The 23,768-nt window shown below is 40.6% G+C and overlaps 1 protein-coding gene across 3 annotated transcripts in view; it reads right to left on the reverse strand.

Annotated features, from left to right (window-relative positions):
• Positions 1–23,768, reverse strand: part of RIF10 (polyribonucleotide nucleotidyltransferase) — a 139,474-nt gene that overhangs the window by 103,492 nt on the left and 12,214 nt on the right. For all 3 annotated transcript variants that reach the window (XM_088972033.1, XM_088972032.1, XM_088972034.1), the window contains 3 exons: positions 18,490–18,573; positions 11,172–11,236; positions 10,914–11,070 (listed from right to left, as the gene is read on the reverse strand). In XM_088972033.1, the coding sequence (XP_088828159.1) occupies positions 10,914–11,070; positions 11,172–11,236; positions 18,490–18,573 (306 nt within the window). The remainder of the gene's footprint in view (positions 1–10,913; positions 11,071–11,171; positions 11,237–18,489; positions 18,574–23,768) is intronic.

Below are 23,768 nucleotides of genomic sequence, written 5' to 3' on the forward strand. Positions count from 1 at the left end.
TGGTTGAAAGGAACAGGGTGTTTGATTTCTTAACCGGACTAAACCCAGAATATGATATCACAAAACAGAATATTCTTTCCAATGAGTGTGTCTCATTGTCACAAGCTTATGCATTGGTGAGTAGTGAAGAGAGCAGAAGGGTTGTCCAGGTTCAAGGGGCTGATATTAGAGATCACTTTGCGAATATGGGGGTTAAACCTAAAGGGAATGCTAGAACTTCTGGTGGTACAGGAAAGAAAGAAGTTATATGTGAGTACTGCAAGAAGCCGAAACACACCAAAGACAAGTGCTGGAAATTACATCATAATCTTGTGGCCATTCGGTTTCAGAAAAAACATGATAGTAAAAGATCAGGAAGTGCAAATGTATCTGTCGAGCTAAATAGTGACAAGTACTATACTGAAGAGATGTCTGCTTCTGCACAGTTGGCAGTCATGAGAGCAGAATATGAAAAGTTTGGGAAGATGATCAATCAGTTGGGTGATGTCACTTCTCCTTCCAACCCTTCAGGAAATTCTTCTTCTGCATTTGCTCATTTAAGTATAAGGGTTTCTGCCAATCATGCTACCACTTCAGGTAATCACGAGATCCCTTGGATTATTGACTCAGGTGCTTCTGACCATGTGACCAATCTTTCTACCTTGTTTGTTTCATATGACTTGCTTCCTGGACGTGATAAAATCACTTTAGCTGATTGTTCATTTGCCCCTATCTCTAATAAGGGAACCATCAAGGCTACGGATTCCTTGTTCCTACCTTCTACCATTCATGTACCTAAACTAAATACAAATTTGTTATTTGTAAATAGTTTAACCAAGTCACTAAACTGTTGTGTAACATTTTTTCCTTCCTACTATGTTTTTCAAGATCTGGAGTCTCAGAAGGTGATTGGGAGTGGCCATGAGGAGAACGGAATATACCTGTTTGATACTTCGGAACAATGCACTGATCATCATGGGAATGTTGCTCTCGGATCTGTTTCTTCAGAGTCTGTTAGTCGGATTATGTTGTGTCATCGTCATTTTGGTCATCTGTCTTTTTCTGCCTTGAGTCATCTATTCCCTGAACTGTTTAAGGGAATTAGTTTGTCCAGTCCTCATAATCATGGTATGCTGCTACAGCTAGCAGGATCCTAATGGATTTAAGCATGGCCACAGGCGAAAAGGTTTCCTCATAATCGATGCCCTCTTTCTGAGTGTACCCTTTCGCCACCATAACGGACTGGTGGCCTGGATACCCGAGTGGATCTTCTAGGTTGGTCACTACCTGGAACTTGTGGGACATCTCCCACTGCTCCTGAGCTCTCCTCATCAAGAACAACTTCCTGACGATGGGTGTCCAGGATATAATCGGTTTCCAAGAATTGCGCATTACGATTGCAGAACACTTTCTGCTCACTTGGGTCATAGAATAGGTAACCTACAGAGCCTTTTGGGTAGCCTACAAATAGGCAACGGCTGGTCTTGGATTCCAACTTGTCTGCACTCGTTCTTTTAACGTGTGCTGGACAACCCCAAATCTTCAAATGTCTGACACTTGGTTTCTTTCCAGTCCAAAGTTCATATGGAATATTCGGAACCGATTTGGTTGGAACCCGATTCAGCACATAAATCGCAGTCTCTAATGCGTAACCCCAAAAGGATGTGGGTAACTCTGAGTGTATGAGAAGCGACCGGACCATATCCAATAAGGTCCTATTCCTCCTCTCCGAAACACCGTTAAGTTGTGGTGTAGCAGGAGGAGCTAATTGTGATACTATCCCATTGTCCTTTAAGTAATCCCTGAATTCGTCAGAGAGATACTCGCCACCTCGATCTGATCGAAGGGCCTTAATTTCTCTCCCTAACTGTTTCTCGACCTCTTGTCTGAACTCTTTGAACTTTTCAAAGGATTCAGACTTGTGTCTCATTAGGTACACGTAACCGTATCGTGAAAAATCATCTGTGAAGGTGATGAAGTACACGTGTTGATTTCGTGTCCTAACACTCAGGGGACCACATACATCAGTATGTATTAGGTCAATTGTGCCCGTACATCTTTCAGGCTTACCGTTAAATGGTCGTTTCGTCATCTTGCCTTGTAGGCAATGCTCACAAGTGGGAAGATCTTCTACAGTTAGAAAATCCAAAGGACCATCCTTTACCAACCTTGTGATTCGGTCAACACCGATGTAGCCAAGTCGATAATGCCACAGACACGTGGGATTAACTGTATCACGAGCTCTCTTCTTAAGGATTTCAGCCGACGTAGTTTCGGTTATGTTAGTTTCTAGAGAATGATATAGAACATAGAGACCGTTCTCCAGTTCCCCGTATGCGATGAATCTGTTGTTTCTTTTAATAGTAATCGTATTACAAAAGAAGACAGAATAACCATCTGCACACAGTTTTGAGACAGAAATCAAATTTCTCATTAAATTTTGCACATAAAGACAATCTTTCAGTACAATTGTTCCTTCTCTAAAAATTAATTCCACGGTTCCTATGGCCGCGGCTGCAACAGTTGCAGTAGTCCCCAAGAAGAGTGTGACTTCTCCTTCACTCAGCCTTCTGCTTACCTTGAACCCCTGCAGTGAGTTACAAGCATGAGTTGAAGCCCGGAAGTCAATACACCAGGATGCAAAAGCTACCAACAAATTGGTTTCTATAACACAAGTTTCGAAGTTACCTTTCTTGGATTCCAGGTAGGTAGGACAGTTCCTTTTCCAATGGCCGGTCTTCTTGCTGAAGTGACAGGCATCCGATGCTTTGTCTTTCTTCTGCTTCTTGCTCTTAGGGCTTTCTTCTGAGGCTTCTTTGCCTTCCTCTTTCTCTTACTTGTCTTGCCAGCTTCAACAAGCATGGCTACAGGCTCATCCTTTCTAATCAGTTCTTCAGCTCTTTGCAACATATTGCTGAGCTCTTGTAAGCTGACATTCAACTTGTTCATGTTATAGTTCATGATGAACGGATTAAAAGAAGGAGGCAAAGAGTTAAGGATAGCATCTATCTGGGTTGCAAGGTCCAGGCCGGATCCAAGAGCCTCCAGTTCGTTGATGTATCCCATCATCCGAAGACAATGGTCGTGACCTGTTGACCCTTGGACATTTGTGCGGTCATGAACTGTTTCAAGACCTTTTGTCGAGTAGAACGATTCTGCTCTTCATACATTGTCCTGAGACTGTCCAATATGTCTTTGGCAAGTTCGATCTGATCAAACTGCCTCTGTATCGGGTTGTCTAAGGAGGCAATGATGTAACACCGGGCAAGGGAGTTTTTCTCCTCCCATTCTTGATAGTCTCTCCTTCGGGCCTCAGAAGCCCTATCACCCGGACGCTCCGGGGCAGGATTCTTTGCCACTTTGTCCAGCTTTTCAGAAGCTAGGACCAGCATAAGGTTCCTGTATCAGTCAACATAATTTGGGCCCTTCAACTTGTTGTCATCAAGCAGTTTTGCAAAAGATCCGTTTGCCATTTTCTGATAAAAGAGCAAACATCAGTCCACAACCTAATTTGATTCATGTTCATTTCATAGATATGGATTTTAATCTACGATCCATTTCCATTTATTCGTCTCTGAGATTTCCCTCCTTTCTCAGTGACGGAGACTACGGGTTGTCTCTGGAAATGTGGGAAATCACATAGGGTGCATGGAGCCAACTATTTCAGCTGCATAACCCCATCACCTTTCTGTGAAGGATCACATCCACTCATCCTATGAGTTTTCCCTTTGGCCTCTGTCAGACAAGGTTCAGAGCCGTTTTCAGGTAAACCTTTCTGTCCAGTGAGTGCTTACCCATCATATTCGTGAACGCCAAAGTACCTTGAGAGAATTCCCATTTTCTGGTGAAGCCCCTCCCACATTGGTCTATGACGCCCCTATCATCTTATGAAACACTCAGACAAGCCCAACAGCAAATGGATAGCCCATTTTCTGGTGCGTTTCCTCATTACTGAAGGACCCATCCTCATGCTAATGATGGAAGGCCTTTAGAGAGTTCATCATATGAATCTCCCTATCACATGCACTCATATTAGCTGGAGGGAACAAAATTACGCCCTAGTTTGATTTAGGTCAAACCAAAATGGCTCCCACTGACTTTCATAAAGCCAGATTTCGGTGGGCCTTGAATCTTCTAGGGTTCCGCACGTAACCTCTTGATGATGTGTGGGGCCCACCTCTGAGGGAAGTCATCCAATGACCAAAAGGGACACCATGGCAATGATGTGCATTCAGCCATGGTGTGCGCAAGAGCCACTGTCGAATGAGCATGGGCCAAGTACTTATGGCCCATGTACGCAGCACATCACACATCCATACATCACATGCAGGGATAAATTGATCCAATCAATTAATTATCTATAAGGCCCGTTGGAAGCCCGTTAAAATTCCATAATATTAACCATTAATATTATCTAGTTATATGGGCTGAATTAGGGTTACCCAGTTCGGCCCATATAGCTTTATCCTTTAATATGGGCTTTTGCAGTTTTAACTATTTAAAACTGGGCCTTTACAGGCTGGGCCGAATTAACCATTTAATTAAATATCAATCCTTAAGCCCATTAGTGGGAAATTAGGGCTGACTTTCAGCCTTGTTTAAACCCTAGAATTGGTCCAAACAATTTGAACCAATCCCGGTTCGAATGGATCTAGGGTTTGATTTTTAATTAAATCCTTAATTCAAGAAAATAATCTGAAATTAAATACTGATAAAAGGAAATACAAGAATCAGTCAAACATGGTTGTTCGCACAATCCTTCCTGCAAAACAGAGGTTAAATCACAGAATGCAGTTTCACAAACTGCAAATCGCAGATAGCATTTCTCTTATCTGCGAAATCTCCTTCTATGCGCCGCCAACTTCGATCCAAAATAAAAATAAATAGAAATCCTATTTCTATTAATAATTACATCAGATCGAATACCTATACATTGAGTCTAGAAAATTAAAAAAAAAATTATTTACAGACCCAAAATAAATCAAGAACTGCAAAATCGCAGGTTCCCTACGCAAACCAAGAATTCGATCTCCTCTTGTACGAGCAGCCCATAAATCAAGAAAATTATAAAGAACAATTCTAAATAATAATCAGATTTATTTAAAATTAATTTCAGATTATTTGCCCATCTGATTTGGGAACAAATTTCCCAAAAACCAAATCTGAGCAAATTGGGTAGAACGCCTTCTCCCTAATTGCGCAGGTTCAGATCTGAAACAGAATGGTTCAAGATTTGAACCTGAGGCTCTGATACCACTGGAAGGATGAGAGATCCATCCCATGGACACCCAAAGATTGCGGAATAAGGGGCGAATTTCAAAAATTTTTCTCTCCCTTCAACTGGGAATCACATTCCCTATTTAGAAAATCATATTTTCAAGGATCAATCTTGAACCTTAAACTGAACCAAAAGGAATGGGAGAGAATAATACCTGATACGGAGAAGTAATATCTCCCAACGAAGGTGTTCACGCCCAAGGAAGGATCCAAAGACTGCTCCCACTGAAGATGGCGTAGTGCAGGATGGAGCAGAATCAGCAGTGTTCTTCCCAAGAACTCTGTCCTTCGCAAGAAACAGTAGGATGGAACGTGAGCACAGCTTCCTTTTCAATCCTTTCTCAAAGAACTGATGTCAAGATCCAATCTTGACTTCTCCCACAGCTGGAGATCGAACTGGCAAACAGGGCGGCTAGAGCAGGGAGGCGGCAAGAGAGTATTCGCAGGGTGCAAAATTCTCTCTTCTTGATTTCAGCACTAAAGAGGATCTGATGTGTTTCTTGGTCTCTCTCAAGGCTGCCGCCCCCTCCTTCTTTTTGTTAACTTGAAAATATCAGCTCCTAATCCCATTAGGAGGTGCTTATCCAAATCATATTTGGATCAACCTTCTCTTCTAGTGATAAGGTTAAACCCTTATCTTATCTGCAGATTAGATTAGCTTTATCCTAATCCCATTAGGAGGTTTCTAGATCTGAATCACATTCAGATCTGGACTCTCTGAGTGGATAGGGTTAAGACCCTATCCTATCTGCTAATCTATCTCAGAATTCGCCCCTTTAATTAACTAAATAAATAGCCCAGTTCGAAATGGGCTTCAGGCCCATCAAGCTTATGTGCTCACTTAACCTTCCTAACTACTGCCCAGTTGGGCTTCCCTGTATGGCGTGGGACCCAAGCATTGATCTACACATCAGCCACATGGGTTCGGCCCAGCCTTTCTTACAAGGCCTGGTCGAATACACTGTTAAGACAGTGCACCCCCTGAAACCCATCAAATGGGCTCTATGGGCCCAACACTTACCCTAAGTGGTCCCTGGGCCAAACCACCTTGTAACACCCAGGGACTGTGGGCAGATGCAAGATTAGCCCATCAGGTATTATCCTCAATGGTCTTACACTTAACCTCTCAGCCCTTAATGATCATACATTCCCCGACAAGAGAGGACCTCTCCCTCGGCTGCAAGGAACAGTGTTGCACTCTCCACTTATATGGATCCCGGGAATTAAAACCTTTTGCAAACATTTTAGAAACCATAATGTATATACTTTTATATCTCATATAAAATATACTTTGCAAAACAAATTTCAACGGTTGAAATCGGCTGCCGACAGTCTTGGTTTCCAACAGTGAGAGTGCATCCCCGATCATTACCTTTGTCCGACAAAGGGGCTGATCCTGTCACTATGATCATCCACTCAGATGAATTCTCGGATTGTCCCAACATACCCAGGTTTTGACCCCCGCTAAGGATCTCACTGATTGGTACATCAAAGACAGCCCGATTCGACACCTAGTGCAGTATCATAATCGAGTCTAGGGGTCGAGTGTAACTTTCCAGTTTTGCCCATCCATCTCCAATGTCCAAGGCAATACTGGAAATCTGGTCCAGTTCAAAGATTCAATTAATCCCACACTGTATGTGCCTAGGGTCTCACCCCGGTAGCTGAGACAAGCCACCCCAACCGACTTGGTGGCACCACAGTGTCAGCCTTGTTAGGATAGGTCTCCCCAGACCGACCCACTGGCTGTGAACATTCTAAACTAACACGAGTCTCAATAAGTGTCCAATTTAAGGGTATTACACAGAAACATACCAAGGGAACATGAATCAAATATGCACTTTTATTCATTTACAATAAACTCATAAAGTACATCAATTTTGATTGAAGCTAAGGGCATACAAAACTGTCTAACAGAGGATTTGTCACAGGTGTTTGCTCTTCCTCTTCCTGTCCCTGTTGAGTCTCTTGATGTGTCTGCTTCTCCTTCAAATGTATCAAGGGTGGATCAGTCATTCCATTCTCCCTATCCTAGTACTCTACCTCCTCGTCCTATCCTCAATCCCAAGGTGTATCAAAGGCAAAGATCTAGAAATGAGCAGGTTGTTTCTCCTACAATACATGAGCCTCATACACTTCCAGTCACAAAAGAGACAACAGGTACTGTTTCAGCACCTTTGGAGTCATTCTTCCCTGACTTTGATATTCCCATTGCTATTAGGAAAGGAAAACGGAAGTGCACTGCACACTGCATTTCCAAGCACCTTTCTTACAGATTGCTTTCGCCTTCATACTTTGTCCATCTCTCTTCTGTTGCTTCTAACCCTATTCCCAGGTCTGTGTCAGAAGCTCTTAAGATTCCAGAATGGAGGGATGCTATGAGATTTGAAATTGATGCCCTACACAAGAATGACACATGGGAAGTGGTGGATTTGCCTGAAGGGAAGGATCCAGTCAGTTGCAAGTGGGTCTTTACCATCAAATACCGAGCTGATGGCACCATTGAAAGGTACAAGGCCAGGCTGGTTGCAAAAGGCTATACACAAGACATATGGGATTGATTATTTGGAGACCTATGCACCTGTTGCCAAGATGACATCTGTGAGGGTTCTTCTATCATTAGCTGCTCAATTTGACTGGCCCCTTTATCAATTGGATGTAAAGAATGCATTTCTGAAGGGTGAATTACATGAGGAGGTTTATATGTCTCTTCCTCCAGGGATGTATGGAACTGATATGAAAGGGAAGGTATACAGGCTGAAGAAATCTCTTTATGGACTAAAACAGTCCCCTAGAGCATGGTTTGAGAGATTTAGAACAACACTTGTTAACTTTGGTTATGTGCAGACACAGTGATCATACTCTTTTTGTGAAGAGGAGTGGACCTCTGGCAGTATACCTCATTGTGTATGTAGATGATATTGTAGTGACTGGTAATGATGTTTCAGAAATTCATGATCTAAAATATTTTCTCCATACAAAGTTTGAGAATAAAGATTTGGGGGAATTGAGATACTTTCTTGGCATAGAAGTGGCTCGATCCAAGGATGGGATTCTTATCTCCCAAAGGAAGTATGTTCTTGACTTGCTCTCTGAAACTGGAAAGACGGGTGCTAGACCAATTGCTACTCCTATTGATATAAGTCATAAACTCTCTGCCTCAGATGGGACATTGTTAGAAGACAAAGGAATCTTTCAGAGACTTCTTGGGAAACTTTTGTACCTATGCATGACTCAGCCAGATATTACATATGCAGTCAGTTGCATTAGCCAATTCATGCATGCTCCTCGAGACACTCATATGGCAGCAGCGGAGCGAATCCTATGTTATTTGAAGGGCTCCCCAAGAAAGGGAATTCTGTTTGCCAAGCATGGTCATATGAAACTTGAAGCCTACACCGATGTTGACTGGACCGGAAACATTGATGATAGAAGATCTACTTCTAGGTATTGCAGTTTGGTGGCTAATAATGTTGTTTCTTGGAGAAGCAAGAAACAATCGGTTGTTGCTCGGTCTTCCGCTGAAGCAGAATACGGGGCCATGGCACATGGAGTTTCTGAATTATTATGGCTAAAATCATTGATGGAAGAACTTGGGGTTGAATATGACAAGCCACTGATGTACTGTGATAATCAGACTGCCATCAACATTGCTCACAACCCAGTGCAACATGATAGAACTAAGCATATTCAAGTTGATCGACACTTCATTAGGGAAAGGGTCTCTTCGGGTGAAGTATGTCTTCCTTTTATCACATCTAAAGGACAATTGGCAGATTTTCTCACCAAAGGCATTCCCAAGGCAAAACTTCAGCATGATACCAACAAGCTTGGCATGATTGACATCTATGCTCAGCTTGAGGGGGAGTGTAGAGAAGATGGGCCGAATGGCCCATAGGCTGTTTATTCTTTCTTGTTATTTATGTTTTTCTGTAATGGGCCTTGTTCTGGGCCCATCCTGTCTATATTATGTTCTTTGTAAATTCTTGCCCAACTAAGGGCCTCCTTGTAATTATTCAAATCTATCTTAATAAAATAGTGTTAGGGTGCTGAGAGAGAGTTAGGTTCGAAACTCTCATTCTCATACCCTCGTTGCCGAACTCTCAAGGTCTACTCTCTTCAGTTTTCTTCAAATTCCATGGCTGATGAACTACCCAAGCAAGGGGTTGGGAGAAATCTAACATTTTGGGCACAGATGTAATTTTTTGATTAAAATTAAAGGGGAGAAATAAGAGGGCTTGTCTCTCACCCACCTTCTCTTGTACACTTTCATTTAAATTCAATGAAGTTAACAGTTATTCATCAAAAAAAAAAAAAAAAGAAGACAGCAACCATCTATTCTAATAAGATCTTGAACGTGTGAAGGTAAACTATCCAAGCTATAATAATTAATCTGTTGAGAAGCTAAGCAACCTAGCTTTGCAAGTGCATCCGCCGGTTGGTTAGCTTTCCCGTAAATATGTACAGAAAAAATGTCCATAAACTCCATAACCTCCTGAATCTGTATGGTCCAATATTAGAGTTTCCAAGAGGCTGCGCACCCCCCATTAATAATGGCAATCAAAATAGATAAATCTGATTCCACCATAATCTTATTCAAGCCCAAGGCTGTGGCAAGATGCAAGCCCTCCAGTAAAGCTTTAGCTTCAGCTACCAAATTTGTATCCAGCCCATAGTTGCTGGATAAGGCACTAATAAAATCATTTCTTCCATTTCTAATTACAGCCCCTCCACCACAAGGCCCAGGATTCCCTATAGAAGCTCCATCCGCATTCAATTTAAAATAACCCTGTTAAAGGGTTCATATAGACAACCTTCAATCTCCTTCTAGTAACTGGCTGAACTGTTAATCCCAAACCACTTATAGAGATCTACTGACCATGATTAACTGCATTTTCAAACTTCAGCAAAGGTGAGACTTCATGCACCCATTTCATCACTGTCCAGATAATCATTTGTGAACACCGAAACTTGTTCTCCATTTTACACCAATTCCTCCTTCCAAATTTCCCATACTGCAAAGCAATCACCAGGCCCACAAGGAAAGACTATTGATTATTTGACCTATTTGCCACCAAAAACCAATGGGAGAGAAATTCCCTTGCATTATCAACTCCTCTATAAAGATATATCCTTAGTTACAAAGGTCCTTGGTTTCAAATTCATTGCAGGAATTGTTACAAATAGTAAACCTCATATTGATTATTCCCTATAACAACAATATTATCAACATAGATAATCCAGGTAGTTACTAGGCCATCTTTCCTCTTTGTAACATCTCAAGCCAAGCACATGGAGATTACTTAAGGCCATAAAAATAGCTTTCCCATGCAAAAGCAGCAAGGAACAAGTTTAAATATAGTTCAAAATCAAATCATCACTTAAAAACCTCCTTTCTAAGAATATTGAGTATATAGCTTATTGTATTCTTTCAGATAGTATTCCTCCTTCCACTTCTTACCAGCCATCTTAGAGCATAAGAAAGAGAAAATTTTGAAATATAAGCACACAGATATGATTTGCCACCATGTTAGAAATGTTACAACAAGTAATACATTGGATAAGATCATTTTCTAAACTAAAAAAATGAAGGCAAAACCTACATCAAAAGTCAAAATCTATAATTTTGGCAAATAAAAGATTGTTTAGAATTACACCTCTATCATCAATATTGCACTATCAGTGCCAGCAAGCACCAAGTCCAACTCTGATTTTTCCATTTCTTTGGTGGTGGGATTTACAATAAACTTGTTGTCAACCAGACCCACTCGAACCCCTGCAATTGCTTTGGAGTTTGGAACTTCTGAAAGAGCACTGCACACAGTAAAGCCTAAGAAATAAGCTATCTTGCGAGCAGTAATGAACAGAAAAGTTAGAAATGCCAAACAGAAAAAAGAAAATTTTTGCAGACTTACACTGCTATTCCAGCTGCTGTGACTGCCAAACAATCAGGAGGATGCAAGCCATCATAACTCAAAACCTAGGTATATGTATGATAATAGCAGTGAATAGAGCATTCAAAATAAGATATATCATACTTCCTAAATGAGCATTTTTTAGTCAAGAATGAAAAGGTTAATGACAGACAAGATGGGCCACTATGAAAAAAATATTATTCGTCCACTTTTAGATGCAGCCAGATAAGACAAAACAGTATCAAGCATGAAGTTTGACAAAACCTATAAGAATAAAGTCTTGAAGACTTGAAAATTTTCATGGATCCAGAACTACCATAGATCTTGCAGTTATACATCGGCATGAAAAATTCCACGCACCAAAAACGCAGGTCGTGTACCACTTTATTTATCATGGTAGCCTTTCCCCCACGGTATTCATAATACCACGAGGTTCAAAGATGGTGTTTGTTCTACCAAAAGCAGCAGTGTGCCAAGTTATCAACCCAGCTTTTGGGAAGTTGCAACAGATATTGAAGCTGTTAGAAGATTGCTTCATAGGACAATTTGTAAGATCTAACGCAGATGAAAATGAGGTTGTGGATTGGGTGACAGAGGAATGGGATACTATAAAGCCATTACAAGTGAGAAGAATAGGACTTTTTAGTTCATATTGCCAAGTAAGGAGGAAGTTGACCACAAGAAGAAAAGAAACAAATAACCCCTTAAACCAAATTCACACCTCCAAACACAGGCACATAAACCAAATTGACAACCATCACCCAAACCCAATATCTTAGGCTTTTCGGTTGTAAGTGGTGTCCCATCTCCTGTATGTACGTCCCACATGTGTGCATATGTATTGACAGATGCACATTGTGATTTGGTTTGGACGCAAGTCTTGACAGATGCACATTGTGGTACTCCCATGGTTCGTCTGCATCCCATGGTTGAGTGGTTTGCACGCGATGATTCCCAGTGCTCTACCAGTTCCCCATGGTCAAATGGGTTGGATAAGAGTGGTTGGTGTGCTGTTTCAAGAGCTATGCATGTTTCCCATGACTCCACTCATGGTGACATGCTCAGATAGGTGAGCAGTTGGTGGTAGGATCCTTATGGTTGTAAGAAAGGGCTGTTGCATGTCAAGCTTGGTAATCGGCTTCCATTCAAATTAAGGCTTTTGAAGGTGATGCTGGAAGTCTTGAAGTTGAATTTCATAGTGATGATGCTTGCTATAGAGTAGAGGTTAAGATCAATTTGCAGGGGGAATTGTAGAGTTAGTAGCAGAGGCTGAAGTGATGCAGGGACGGAAGCAAGGAAAGAATCCATGCTGAATAAAATCAGTTTTTTCCAACTACTCATCCAATGATACTTTCATAATTTGGGTGTTTGGTTTCGGTCATTTCAAATTTATTTTCTTGTTTGTTGGTATCTCAGGAAGAGTTCAAGTTCCAATCTTCTAGAATTTTACTAACCCCAGTAAAAATTGAAACTATATATGGTAAGTTTCAGTGTTACTATTTATAGTTGTAGAGAACACTGATGTGGGCCCCACAGCTGTGGTCCCCACTGTGTTCGTAGGACAGTATGTGTAATTGTTTGTTTCAGTCATGTTAGTGTTAGTTGGTGGTCAGTTTGTTATTTCAGTTGTTATTTATTTCAGTTTTTTATTTGCTTTATTTGTCATGTAAGTACTAAGGGCAGATCTGTCATTTTCCCCTATGTACTGAACATAACCTATAAATACTAAGAGAGTGGCGGCGGCAGGTCAATTAGAATCTGTCCCTTCTTTCAAACCTTTGTGTTCTCCAGTTCTTCTCCTCTCTTTTCTTTCATTCTCCTACTTTTCTTCTACCTTTCCTAATCTGAAATCTATTAGGGTTCAAGGCTGATTGTAGTCTTGATCGCCTACTTGGTATCAGAGCCTATCTAGGGTTTCTCATGTGAGTTTAGTCCAGCTGACCACATGAGAACTATCTAGGGCTGGAAGTTTATGAATGAAGTGTTCGTTGGCTGATTCTTGGAGGTTACCAGAAGAGTTTAGCAGCTGCTGAAGACTTGCCACCGCTTGCAGAGTGTTGGTAATCAGGAAGAATCAGAGAAGGCTAGGGTTCAGGCAACCTTGGAAGGTAGCGAACAGCATTCTCTGGGTAAATCTTATTTATTTTCTAGAGATTGCTATCAGTCAAGATATGTTGGACCTATCTAGAAGGAGCGGCCGAATTGTTTTAGGGTTTTCTCTCTATTCTAGGGTTTGATTAACCTTGCGGCAAACCCAACTATTGGGCCGAACTCTTTTATCTTCTTGGAAAGTGCTTGTTTTAGGGTTTTCTCTCAGAGGGGATCAGTTTTAGGGTTTCACATTGACCCTACGACAATACCTAACTGTACGGACTGTTTGGAAAGTGCGGCTGAGCACTTATTTCAGACCTACAATTAAAACCCTAATTCTATTCCAGCATCTCAGGTTGCTCTCTAAACTGGTTTCAGACCTATTTTTTGGTTTCGAGCTCTTTTAGGGGGTGAAAAACTTGTACGGACTGCTTGGTACTGTGATTGCCGATTGGTTCCAGATCAGATTTACACTGGTTTCATGCATATACTGTGATTGCCATTGGTTTCAGATCAGACCTGCACTAGTTTCATGCATATACCGTGATTACAGATTGGTTTCAGATCAGACCTGCATTGATTCCATACCGATTTCTGATTGTGATCAACTGTCCAAGTGCTGTTTTCTGTTGTAGTAACCCTAACAGTTCGTAACTACTGATTCTTGACCAAAAATGGAGTTTAAAAATCAGGGAGAAGGTAGTTTTGGGAACAGCAGTTATGATAGTATATCTGAAGCTGGGTTTCAGATTACAACTGTGAGATTTGACGGGTCAAACTACTTGGAATGGACCCAATCAGCCTTGATGGCTATTGGGGGAAGGGGAAAACTAAGCTACCTCTTGGGAGATGTGAAAGAACCTTCCAAGGAGGACCCAATGTATACCAAGTGGGTTCAAGAGAACTACTTGGTTGTGACATGGCTGTGTAATTCTATGCAGCCACATATCAGCTGAAATTACTTGTGGGCAAAGACAGCCAAGGAGATATGGGAAGTTATAAAAGAAACCTATTCCCAACCCCTTAATGTTGCCAGAGCCTATGAACTGAAGTGTGAAGTGAATAGTCTTAAACAATGAGAAAAATCAGTTTTTGTCTACTTCTCTACCTTGAAATCCCTGTGGCATGAGATTGATCATCTAAAGACTCTTGAGTGGGAGAGTCCCAAAGATGCACAGGCTCATAGAAAGCAAGTCGAGACAAATAGGGTATTTGAATTTCTAACTGGCCTGAATTCAGATTATGACATTGTGAGGCAACAGATATTAACCAGAGATAGTGTGACCCTCTCTCAAGCATACTCCCTGGTGCATAGTGAAGAGACCAGGAGGAAAGTCATGATGCAACCTCAACCCCTTTCCCCAGCCCTGGCAGCTATTAAGCCTAAATCAGAGGGTGATCCAGAAAGGGACAGGAAGAAGGAAGATAAACGGGACTTGGTATGTGAACATTACAAGAAACCCAAGCATGCAAAAGATACTTGCTGGAAGCTACATCCTCATTTGGTCCCAGCAAAACTGAGAAATAAGAAGGATAATGCTCATGTGGCTGTGAATACTAATTCAGCATCCTCGTCAGGCACAAAAGGCACACCCCTAGAGACCTTAGCCACGGTTCGAGCTGCCCTAATACAGTTGGAAAAGGAAGTTGGGAATTCAGCTCAGCCATCTCAGTCACCATCAGCCCCTTCCACATTTGCATTTGCACATTCGGGTACTCGAGCCTTAGCCTACCATGCTTCAGCTCTAGGTAATATTAAACACTGTTGGGTAATAGATTCAGGTGCATCCGACCATATGACTAGCTTGCCATCATTGTTCACTACTTATCACTTATCCTCCGGTAGAAATAAAGTATCCATTGCTGATGGCTCACTTGTTCTCATTTCTGGCAAGGGTGACATCAAGTTATCGGATACTATCTCTTTATCTTTTGTCTTGCATGTTCCTAAGCTTGATACTAAATTGCTTTCAGTCAGTAGTATTACCAAACATATGAACTGTCCAGTAACCTTTTTCCCTGACTGATGTGTTTTTCAGGACTTGGAGACGATGAAGGTTATTGGGACTGGCCGTGAGACGAATGGGATCTATCTGCTCAGAGAGAGTTCTCGTTGGGAAGAGCCAGTGGATAAGAAGTCCTTTGTTTCTCAGTTTGTGAGTCCAGTTATGCTTTGGCATAATCGATTAGGTCATTTATCTTTTCGGTACTTGAAGAGTCTGTTTCCTGTTTTCTTTGAGTCTGTTGAGTTGTCAAAGTTGAGATGTGAGAGTTGTGAGTTTGCCAAACATTGTAGAACATCTTATTCTTTGAGTAATAAAAAGAGTAATAATTCTTTTGATATTGTGGATACTGATGTTTGGGGGATTTGGGGGCCATATCACATCTCTTCTATGGGTGGGTATAGATATTTTCTGTTGTTTGTTGATGACCATACCCGTTTTTCTTGGGTATATCTTATGTGTTCTCAAGATGAGGTTCCCGCTCTTACCCAAAACTTTCATCAAATGATTCTAACCCAGTTTGGGGCCAAAATCAAAGTTCTTAGATCTAATAATGCAAAGGAATACTTTGCTAAGCCATTGACCTCTTACCTCCTTAATCATGGAGTTATTCACCAGAGCACTTGCCATCATACACCAGAGCAAAATGGGGTTGCCGAAAGGAAGAATAGGCACATCTTGGAGGTGGCTAGAAGCATTATGTTTACCTCCAATGTACCTATTTGCTTCTAGGATGATGCTATACTTACGGCAGTATATCTCATTAATCGGGTTCCTTCTGGGTTCTTGATATGAAATCCCCTTTTTCCCTTCTATGCCCAGACGAGGAGTTGTTTACCGTTCCCCTTAAAACCTTTGGTTGTACCTGTTTCGTTCAGCTTCTCAGGCTCCATCATTCCAAATTTGAACCTAAGGCCTCCAAATGCATTTTCCGCAGTTATGCACAAACTCGAAACAAGCTCCTTTTTATAGAGGGAAATAGAAAAAATGGAGGGAAAACCATGATGTTAGGCTTGCTTTCTTAACAAGCCCCAACCTTTATTTACCTGCATAACTTTATATACAATTTTCATTAGTGACTCCCCAAAACATTCGAGCAAATGAATCTCAGCCAAACAGTTTGCCAATCTCAATCTCAAATCAACAGAGACCACCATTTGCCTAGCTAGTTGTTTGATTTCCATTAAAATTTGTATATGTTGCCATGTAGTTACAAATTGATTTAGGTTAATCTTCTAATTGAAATTGAAGTCTATGCAAGGAGATCCAAGCCATCATGTTTAGTCTATCAATAGTCATTGCGATTGGACATTGGAATTTGAATTTATGGAACAAAGGTCTATTTTTACATTACCTAAGGGTAATAGTGTTAGCTTATTTCTATCCACTTCTCTCTTTTATTTTCAAAGTGCATTATTTCTTCCCTTTCTCTTTTATATTCAAATCTGAAATTCTCCTCATTATTACGGTCCTTAGTTCTCCCTCTATTTCACCACCACATTCACCCCTTTAAGACTTTCTCCTTCCCATCCTACATCATGAATACAATGACATGTTTAGGGAAAGGGGCATAGCTGGAATTTAAAAGCATGATTTTGGATTCAAGAACGCTATTGTGAGGACGGCTACTCAAGAGATGTAGCATTGGAAAATGAAAAAAAAAATAAGAAACAACTTATAGTTTCACAGGAGCAACTTATCCTCAGTAAGTATGGCACCATTTGCCCAGCTGAAGGTGGGCTGTGAAGATCATAACAAAAATTATGTGCCCATCTAGAACATAGTCGAGGCACTTCCCACGACCATCATATCCTCTTTCATGACCTCCACCTGGCTTTCTACATCACGTCCAACTCCTATACTTGGAGGAACACAACCTCCTCCATTACCATGTCTCCACCCTATGAACTCCATATCCTCCACCTTTAGTAATAGCTATAATATATTAGTCTAATGTCATAACCAAAAACAAAGGTGTAATATAGTGAGAGGATTAGAGTCATAGTTGTCAAGGCGACGCCTAGGTGACAAGGCGCCCTTGGAATCTCGCCTTGCCTAATCGTCAAGCAGTTTTCTATAGTGTGTTATGACAAACTTTTATATTCTTAATTTTTTGAGGTTATAATTATAAAATAGACATTTTTAAACTAAAATACTCATTTTGTGTGTTTATATACTAATTTCTTTTTGTTATTTTCTTATTTAGCATTTAATCAACACAAACATTGCTAAATGCTGTATTGAACCCTCAAAGACTTCAAAACCTGAAACAATAAGTAAGAAAGAACATAAAATGTTGTCCTATCAACACATTTTCTTCTTTTTCTTTACTAATTTTGTGTTTTTATATACTAATTTCTTTCACCTTTCCATTTCTTCTTTTCCTATAACAGAAATAGGGGTTCAGCCCCTATATTTTTTGAATTTTCTTTTCTTTCTTCTTTTTCTTCTCATGAATATGTTGGAATATGTTGATTTTCTATATTTTAACATGGTTTATACTTTTCTTAAGAAAATTATGGATATTTATTAAGCAAATATGATTATTGAACTTAGGGAACTACCCTATGATACATGTATTTTGCTTGAAAAAAATTCATCGCCTAGGCAACTAGGCACCCCCCTGTCGCCTAGCCTCACCTTGGCCCCTTGAAAACTATGATTAGAGTATTCGGTTCATATGAGGAACAGTTATATATGTGTGTGCGTGTGTGTGTATGGTCAGTGGCTTCAATAAAATATCTGCCTCCTTGGGGATTTTCTTATAATTTTGGATGATTTTATTATATAAAAAGATCTCTCTCATTGGAGAAAAGCAGATTGGCATGTTGCATTGTTAGATCAAAAAAAAAACTCTCCTTGTTCTCTTCTCTTCTTTCCTCTTTCTCATTATTCATAACAAGAAATTTCAACCAAAGTTAAGCATAGTAAACTTAGAAGATAAAGACGGCAGTATTTAGAATGCTTTATCTATACTATTATAAAGCAGATACTTGCCTTGGTTTTGGTGCAGGTCATAAAAGTTAAATTTGATTATCTAATGTCAACCTATATCTTTACCTTTTACATGCAATGTGCATAGCATGTGCCTTTACCCTAGTTTGATAAAAAAACTACCTTTTTGATCAGTTATTTTGATAAAAACAATTACAATAAACAAAAAGAACAGATCGATAAGACAATTAATATAGAAACAGTTAAGGTGGAAATCATAAAAGCTGTACCCAAGAAAGTATCTGTGTTTCGTGGTAGAATCCCTTTGGCATGGTTGGGCGCAAAGGTCTATCAATCAATCTACAAATAAGAACCTACATACAAGAAATACAAATTTGATGGATATCTGAAACATACACACACACAAACAAAAACAAAAAAAAAAAGCATAGCTCTTTCACAGGCTTCAGTGGTCAGCAAATCTAACAATTCTTAACTCTTGCATATCTTGCTACACTTTCTAGCAAGCAGCTGAATAAAGTCATCTTGTAGGAGTATGGAAAATATATTAATAAAGTACCAAATATAAAGATAATATGTTAAAAAACCATAATGCAGATAAGTAATGGCATTATGTGCAAAACAAGCAGCAGTTATAACATAGAAGATACAAGCATAACAAATCCAAAGGTAAATATTACAACCACTGTTTTTTTTTCTGGACTGAGATCCATAGAAGATAGAACAATAGACACTGTTACAGATTTTTAGGGTATCAAACACCGCACAATGGACAATCTTTAAAAGGAACTATAAGTGTAAGGCATTGACTCTTCATAACATCTTCAGCTTGATCATCCTTTCAGAAAATTGATACATAATGCATAAACCAAGTAAGAATGAGTAGAATAAGCTCTTCAAGAAGGTATATATTGCCTACAATTCAAGAAGGCATAATGTTGCTACTGATGTGAAAAGCCACTTCCCCTCTCTAGGTGGAGTGGAGTGGATATGCCTTCTTGAAATGGAGGCTATTATAATTTATCTTAGTTCCAAGTGCAGTTTAAGATCCAATTTTGTGAAGAATAAATCCTATTAACAGATGATGGAGGTTAAGGCCCAATTTAGTGAAGAACACATCCCATTAAGGGGCTTTATAAGAAATATAAATGAGTTATATTACTCTTTAGGATTGTAAAGAAACTGGGCCGAATGGGCCCCAACAGCCTCTTATGTGATATTTTTGTTTTTTATTTTTTGAAAATTAATAAATAGGGTTAGGGTAGAAGGGTGGATTCATTCAACTCCTTCTTCTCTTACCTCTTCTATTCGACATACACATATCTTGCACCATTATTCAGCTCTTATTTGTTCTGTTTCTCACTGTTTTAAATCTGATATTAGAGGACTGATTTACATCTTGGTATCAGAGCGGGTTCAGTTCCTCTTTCTTCTTTTTCTTCGTTCCTGTACACTCTAAAATCAAGAGAGTGTATGGAGAGATAGGTTCTCTATAGTATAGAGAATCACTTGCCTAGTTGGTAGAAGGGTTTGGAGAGTTTAGTTCTGGCCAGATTTTGCCAAGAAGTGATGCTGTTTTGCTGCTACCCAAAACCCTAGCCGATTGGAGATTTTCAAGTTACCAGGAAAGGTGAAGCTTGGGTGTGGCGCTCTGTGCTTGGAAGGTGTCTGGTGATTGCTAGAGGAGGGCGGTTCAGGTTTGGAAGAGTTTGGGTTACTCTGGTAGGTGCGGCAGTGTCTTCTCTCTCCCGCTCATCTGCTGGATGGAGCAAAACCCTAGGTTTTCAAGCACCCAAGTTCTGGTTTGACTTCAAGTAAGTTTACATAGTCAAAATTTGTTGTTCTTTGATTTTCGTTTGATTAATGGAGACATACGGAAGTGAGTTCAACCAGGTGCTAGCTTCTGGACCTGCCCCAGTAGATTCCGTTTTGACGGGTGTGACCACAATTAAGCTTGATGGGACGAACTATCTTGCCTGGGCACAGTCTAAAAATTTATGTTTGTAGTAGAGGAAAACTCGGGTATCTTACAGGCAGTAAGGTGAAACCCGAAGAAACAGATCCTGAATTTGAGAGATGGATGCAAGATAACTATACCGTTATAGGATGGTTAGTTAACTCTATGCAACCACATATAAGCCAACACCATCTCTGGATGTCTACTACTAAGGAGATATGGGACAGTGTAACTGAGACTTATTCACAGAAACTGAATGTTGCCCGAGCATATAAATTGAAAAGTGATGTGAAGAACCTGAGACAAAGGGAGAAGAGTGTAGCAATCTACTACTCTATGCTAAAATCCCTATGGCAGGAAATTGATGTTATGGAAACTATGGTATGGGAGAGTAAAAAGGATGCTGAAATGTACAAAAAACTGGTGGAGAGAAATAGGGTGTTCGAGTTTCTAACTGGACTCAACCCTGAGTTTTATATTATCAGACAGAATATTTTGGCCAGAGATGAGGTTACCCTATCACAGGCATATGCCATGATAAGTAGTGAGGATAGGAGACGACAGGTTCAGTTGCAGAATCCACCTACAGAACACCTTGCACATGCGGGAATGAAATCTAAGGGGCCTACTGAAAAAAATGACCAGGTGTGTGAATATTGCAAGAAACCACGGCATACCAAGGATACCTACTGGAAACTTCATCCTGGACTACTCCCTGAGAGGTTCAAGAACAATCCTAAGAAGGGCAGTCAAGTAGGAAAACCCAATACTGCTAATGTTGCTACAGTACCTGAAGGAGGAAGTAAGGAGAGTGAGGAAAAATCAACCATTGAGCAGTTGGCCGCAATGAAATTAGGCTTTGAGAAGTATGGGAGGCTCCTAAATCACTTGGAAGCTACAGTTTCTTCTGCCCACCTGTCCAACAATGCATCCTCTTCATCAGCTTTTGCTCACTCAAGTACATATGCCTCAGCACATCATGCTTCAGTCTCAGGTAATCATAACATCCCTTGGATTATAGATTCCAGTGCATCAGACCATATGACCAGCCTATCTAACCTTTTTTGTTCATATCATCTCTCTAGGAAAGAGAAAATATCCCTTGCCGATGGGTCACTTGCTCCTATCTCCGGTAAAGGAGATATAAAGACCTCTGACACCCTGTTCCTATCTTCTATTCACAATGTTCTTAAGCTTAACACAAACCTTTTATCTGTTAGTAGCTTAACAAAGTCCATGAACTGCAGCATAACCTTCTTTCCCACTCATTGTGTTTTCCAGGACTTGCAATCTCAAAGGACGATTGGGAGTGGCCATGAGGCGAATGGGATATACCTGCTAGACACACCAGATCAAGCCTTTGGACCACCTCATGGAGTTGCTTTCGAGTCAGTTGTGTCAGAGTCTGTTAACAAAATTTTGTTATGTCATTTTTGGTTCAGTCATTTGTCTTTTTCTGCTTTAAGTCATCTGTTCCCAGATATGTTTAAAGGAGTGTCCTTATCTAGTCTTCATTGTGAATCATGTGAGCTAGCAAAGCATTGTAGACATTCCTATTCAATCAGTAATAAAAGATCCCTTTCTCATTTCCATATTGTTCACTCTTATGTGTGAGGGCCATATCACATGCCAACCATGGGGGGCTACAGGTATTTTATCCTTTTTATTGATGACTATTCTCGTTATACTTGGATTTACCTCATGAAATCTCGGGATGAAGTACCCACTATTGTGAAAAATTTTCATGAACTCATCCTCACCCAGTTTAATACTCGTATCAAAATATTCCGTTCTGACAATGTTAAGGAGTATTTTGAGAGAACCCTTTCCACCTACCTTGAAACCTTTGGGGTTATTCATCAGAGTTCTTGTTCCTACACTCCACAACAAAATGGGGTGGTGTTGCCAGATCCCTTTTGTTTGCCTCCCATGTGCCTATACGTTTCTGGGGAGATGTTGTTCATACTGCTACCTACCTAATCAACCGTATGCCCTCCAGGGTCCTTGGCTTTAAAACCCCCTTTAGTCTTCTCTTCCCGGATGAGGATCTCTTTTCTCTCCCTCTCCGTGTATTTGGGTGTACTTGTAATGTGCATATTCATAGTCACCAAAGGCATAAATTTGAACCTAAGGCTCATAAGTGTGTGTTTCTGGGATATGCCTCTACACAAAAGGGTTATTGTTGTTTTGATCCAGTTCGCGGCACCCGCTTTGTATCTCGGGATGTCACCTTTGCAAAGTTGACTCCTTTCTTTAGTATTCCTTCTGAGGGGGAGAAATCTGATGAATCCTTTGTTGTGTCTCCTGCTGTTCCTCTTCCCATCCTTTGTGAGTCTGGCCATGGGGTGTCCACCTCTTCCACTGGACCCACCCCTAATACCCCTACTCCTTCTCTTGCTTCAGTTCCTCCTCTCCAAAGGTGTTACCAAAGGCAGCGATTCAGACATATGCAGGTTGTTTCCACTCCTTCAGAAGAGCATCTTGTCACTCCCATAGTTCCTAAGGAAACAAGTCAGCCCTCTGTCGACCCACCTTTGACCGTCCCAGATCTTGACCTTCCTATTGCTCTACGCAAGGGCAAGCGGAAGTGTACAGCCCATTGCATCTCCAAGCATTTATCTTATAGCCTTCTCTCTCCTTCCTACCACTCCTTTCTTGTTTCTATCTCTTCCCATGTGATACCCAGGTCTGTACCGGAAGCATTATCTCAACCTGAATGGAGGGATGCTGTGATGACTGAACTTGAAGCATTACATAAGAACCATACCTGGGATATTGTGGACTTGCCGGAAGGGAAGGAACCAGTGGGGTGTAAATGGGTGTTTACCATTAAATATCACTCTAATGGCTCGATTGAAAGGTATAAGGCTAGGTTGGTTGCCAAGGGTTACACCCAAATGTATGGCATTGACTATCTTGAGACCTTTGCCCCCGGTAGCTAAGATGACTTCAGTTAGGGTTTTGCTTTCTCTAGCAGCAACCTTTGACTGGCCCCTACACCAGTTTGATGTTAAAAATGCTTTCTTGAATGGAGATCTACATGAAGAAGTCTATATGTCTCTACCTCCAGGGGTGTATGGGAAAGAGATGAAAGGCAAGGTGTGCAAATTACACAAATCCATTTATAGTCTCAAACAATCTCCTCGGGCTTGGTTTGAGAGATTTCGGGCTACTCTTGTCTCCTTTGGATATACTCAAACACAATCTGATCACACATTGTTCCTGAAGAGAAATAACACTTTGGTGACCTTCTTGATTGTTTATGTTGATGATATTGTGGTCACGGGTAATGACAGTGAAGAGGCCAAGAAACTAAATGGGTTCCTCAATTCTGAATTTGAATCAAAGACTTGGGAGACCTTCGGTATTTCTTGGGCATTGAAGTTGCTCGATCTAAGGAGGGTATTTTCATATCTCAACGCAAATATGTCCTTGATCTTCTTGCTGAAACTGGTAAACTTGGAGCTAAACCTGTCTCCACTCCCATTGATCCTAATCATAAACTTTCTACCACAGATGGTGAACCTTTGTCTGATAAGGGAGTGTTTCAGAGACTGCTTGGGAAGTTGTTGTATCTTTGCATGACTCGGT

The sequence above is a fragment of the Nelumbo lutea genome, chromosome 2 (genome assembly GCF_056320005.1).
Source record: "Nelumbo lutea isolate HS-2025 chromosome 2, American lotus-T2T, whole genome shotgun sequence".
Classification (NCBI taxonomy): Eukaryota; Viridiplantae; Streptophyta; class Magnoliopsida; order Proteales; family Nelumbonaceae; genus Nelumbo; species Nelumbo lutea.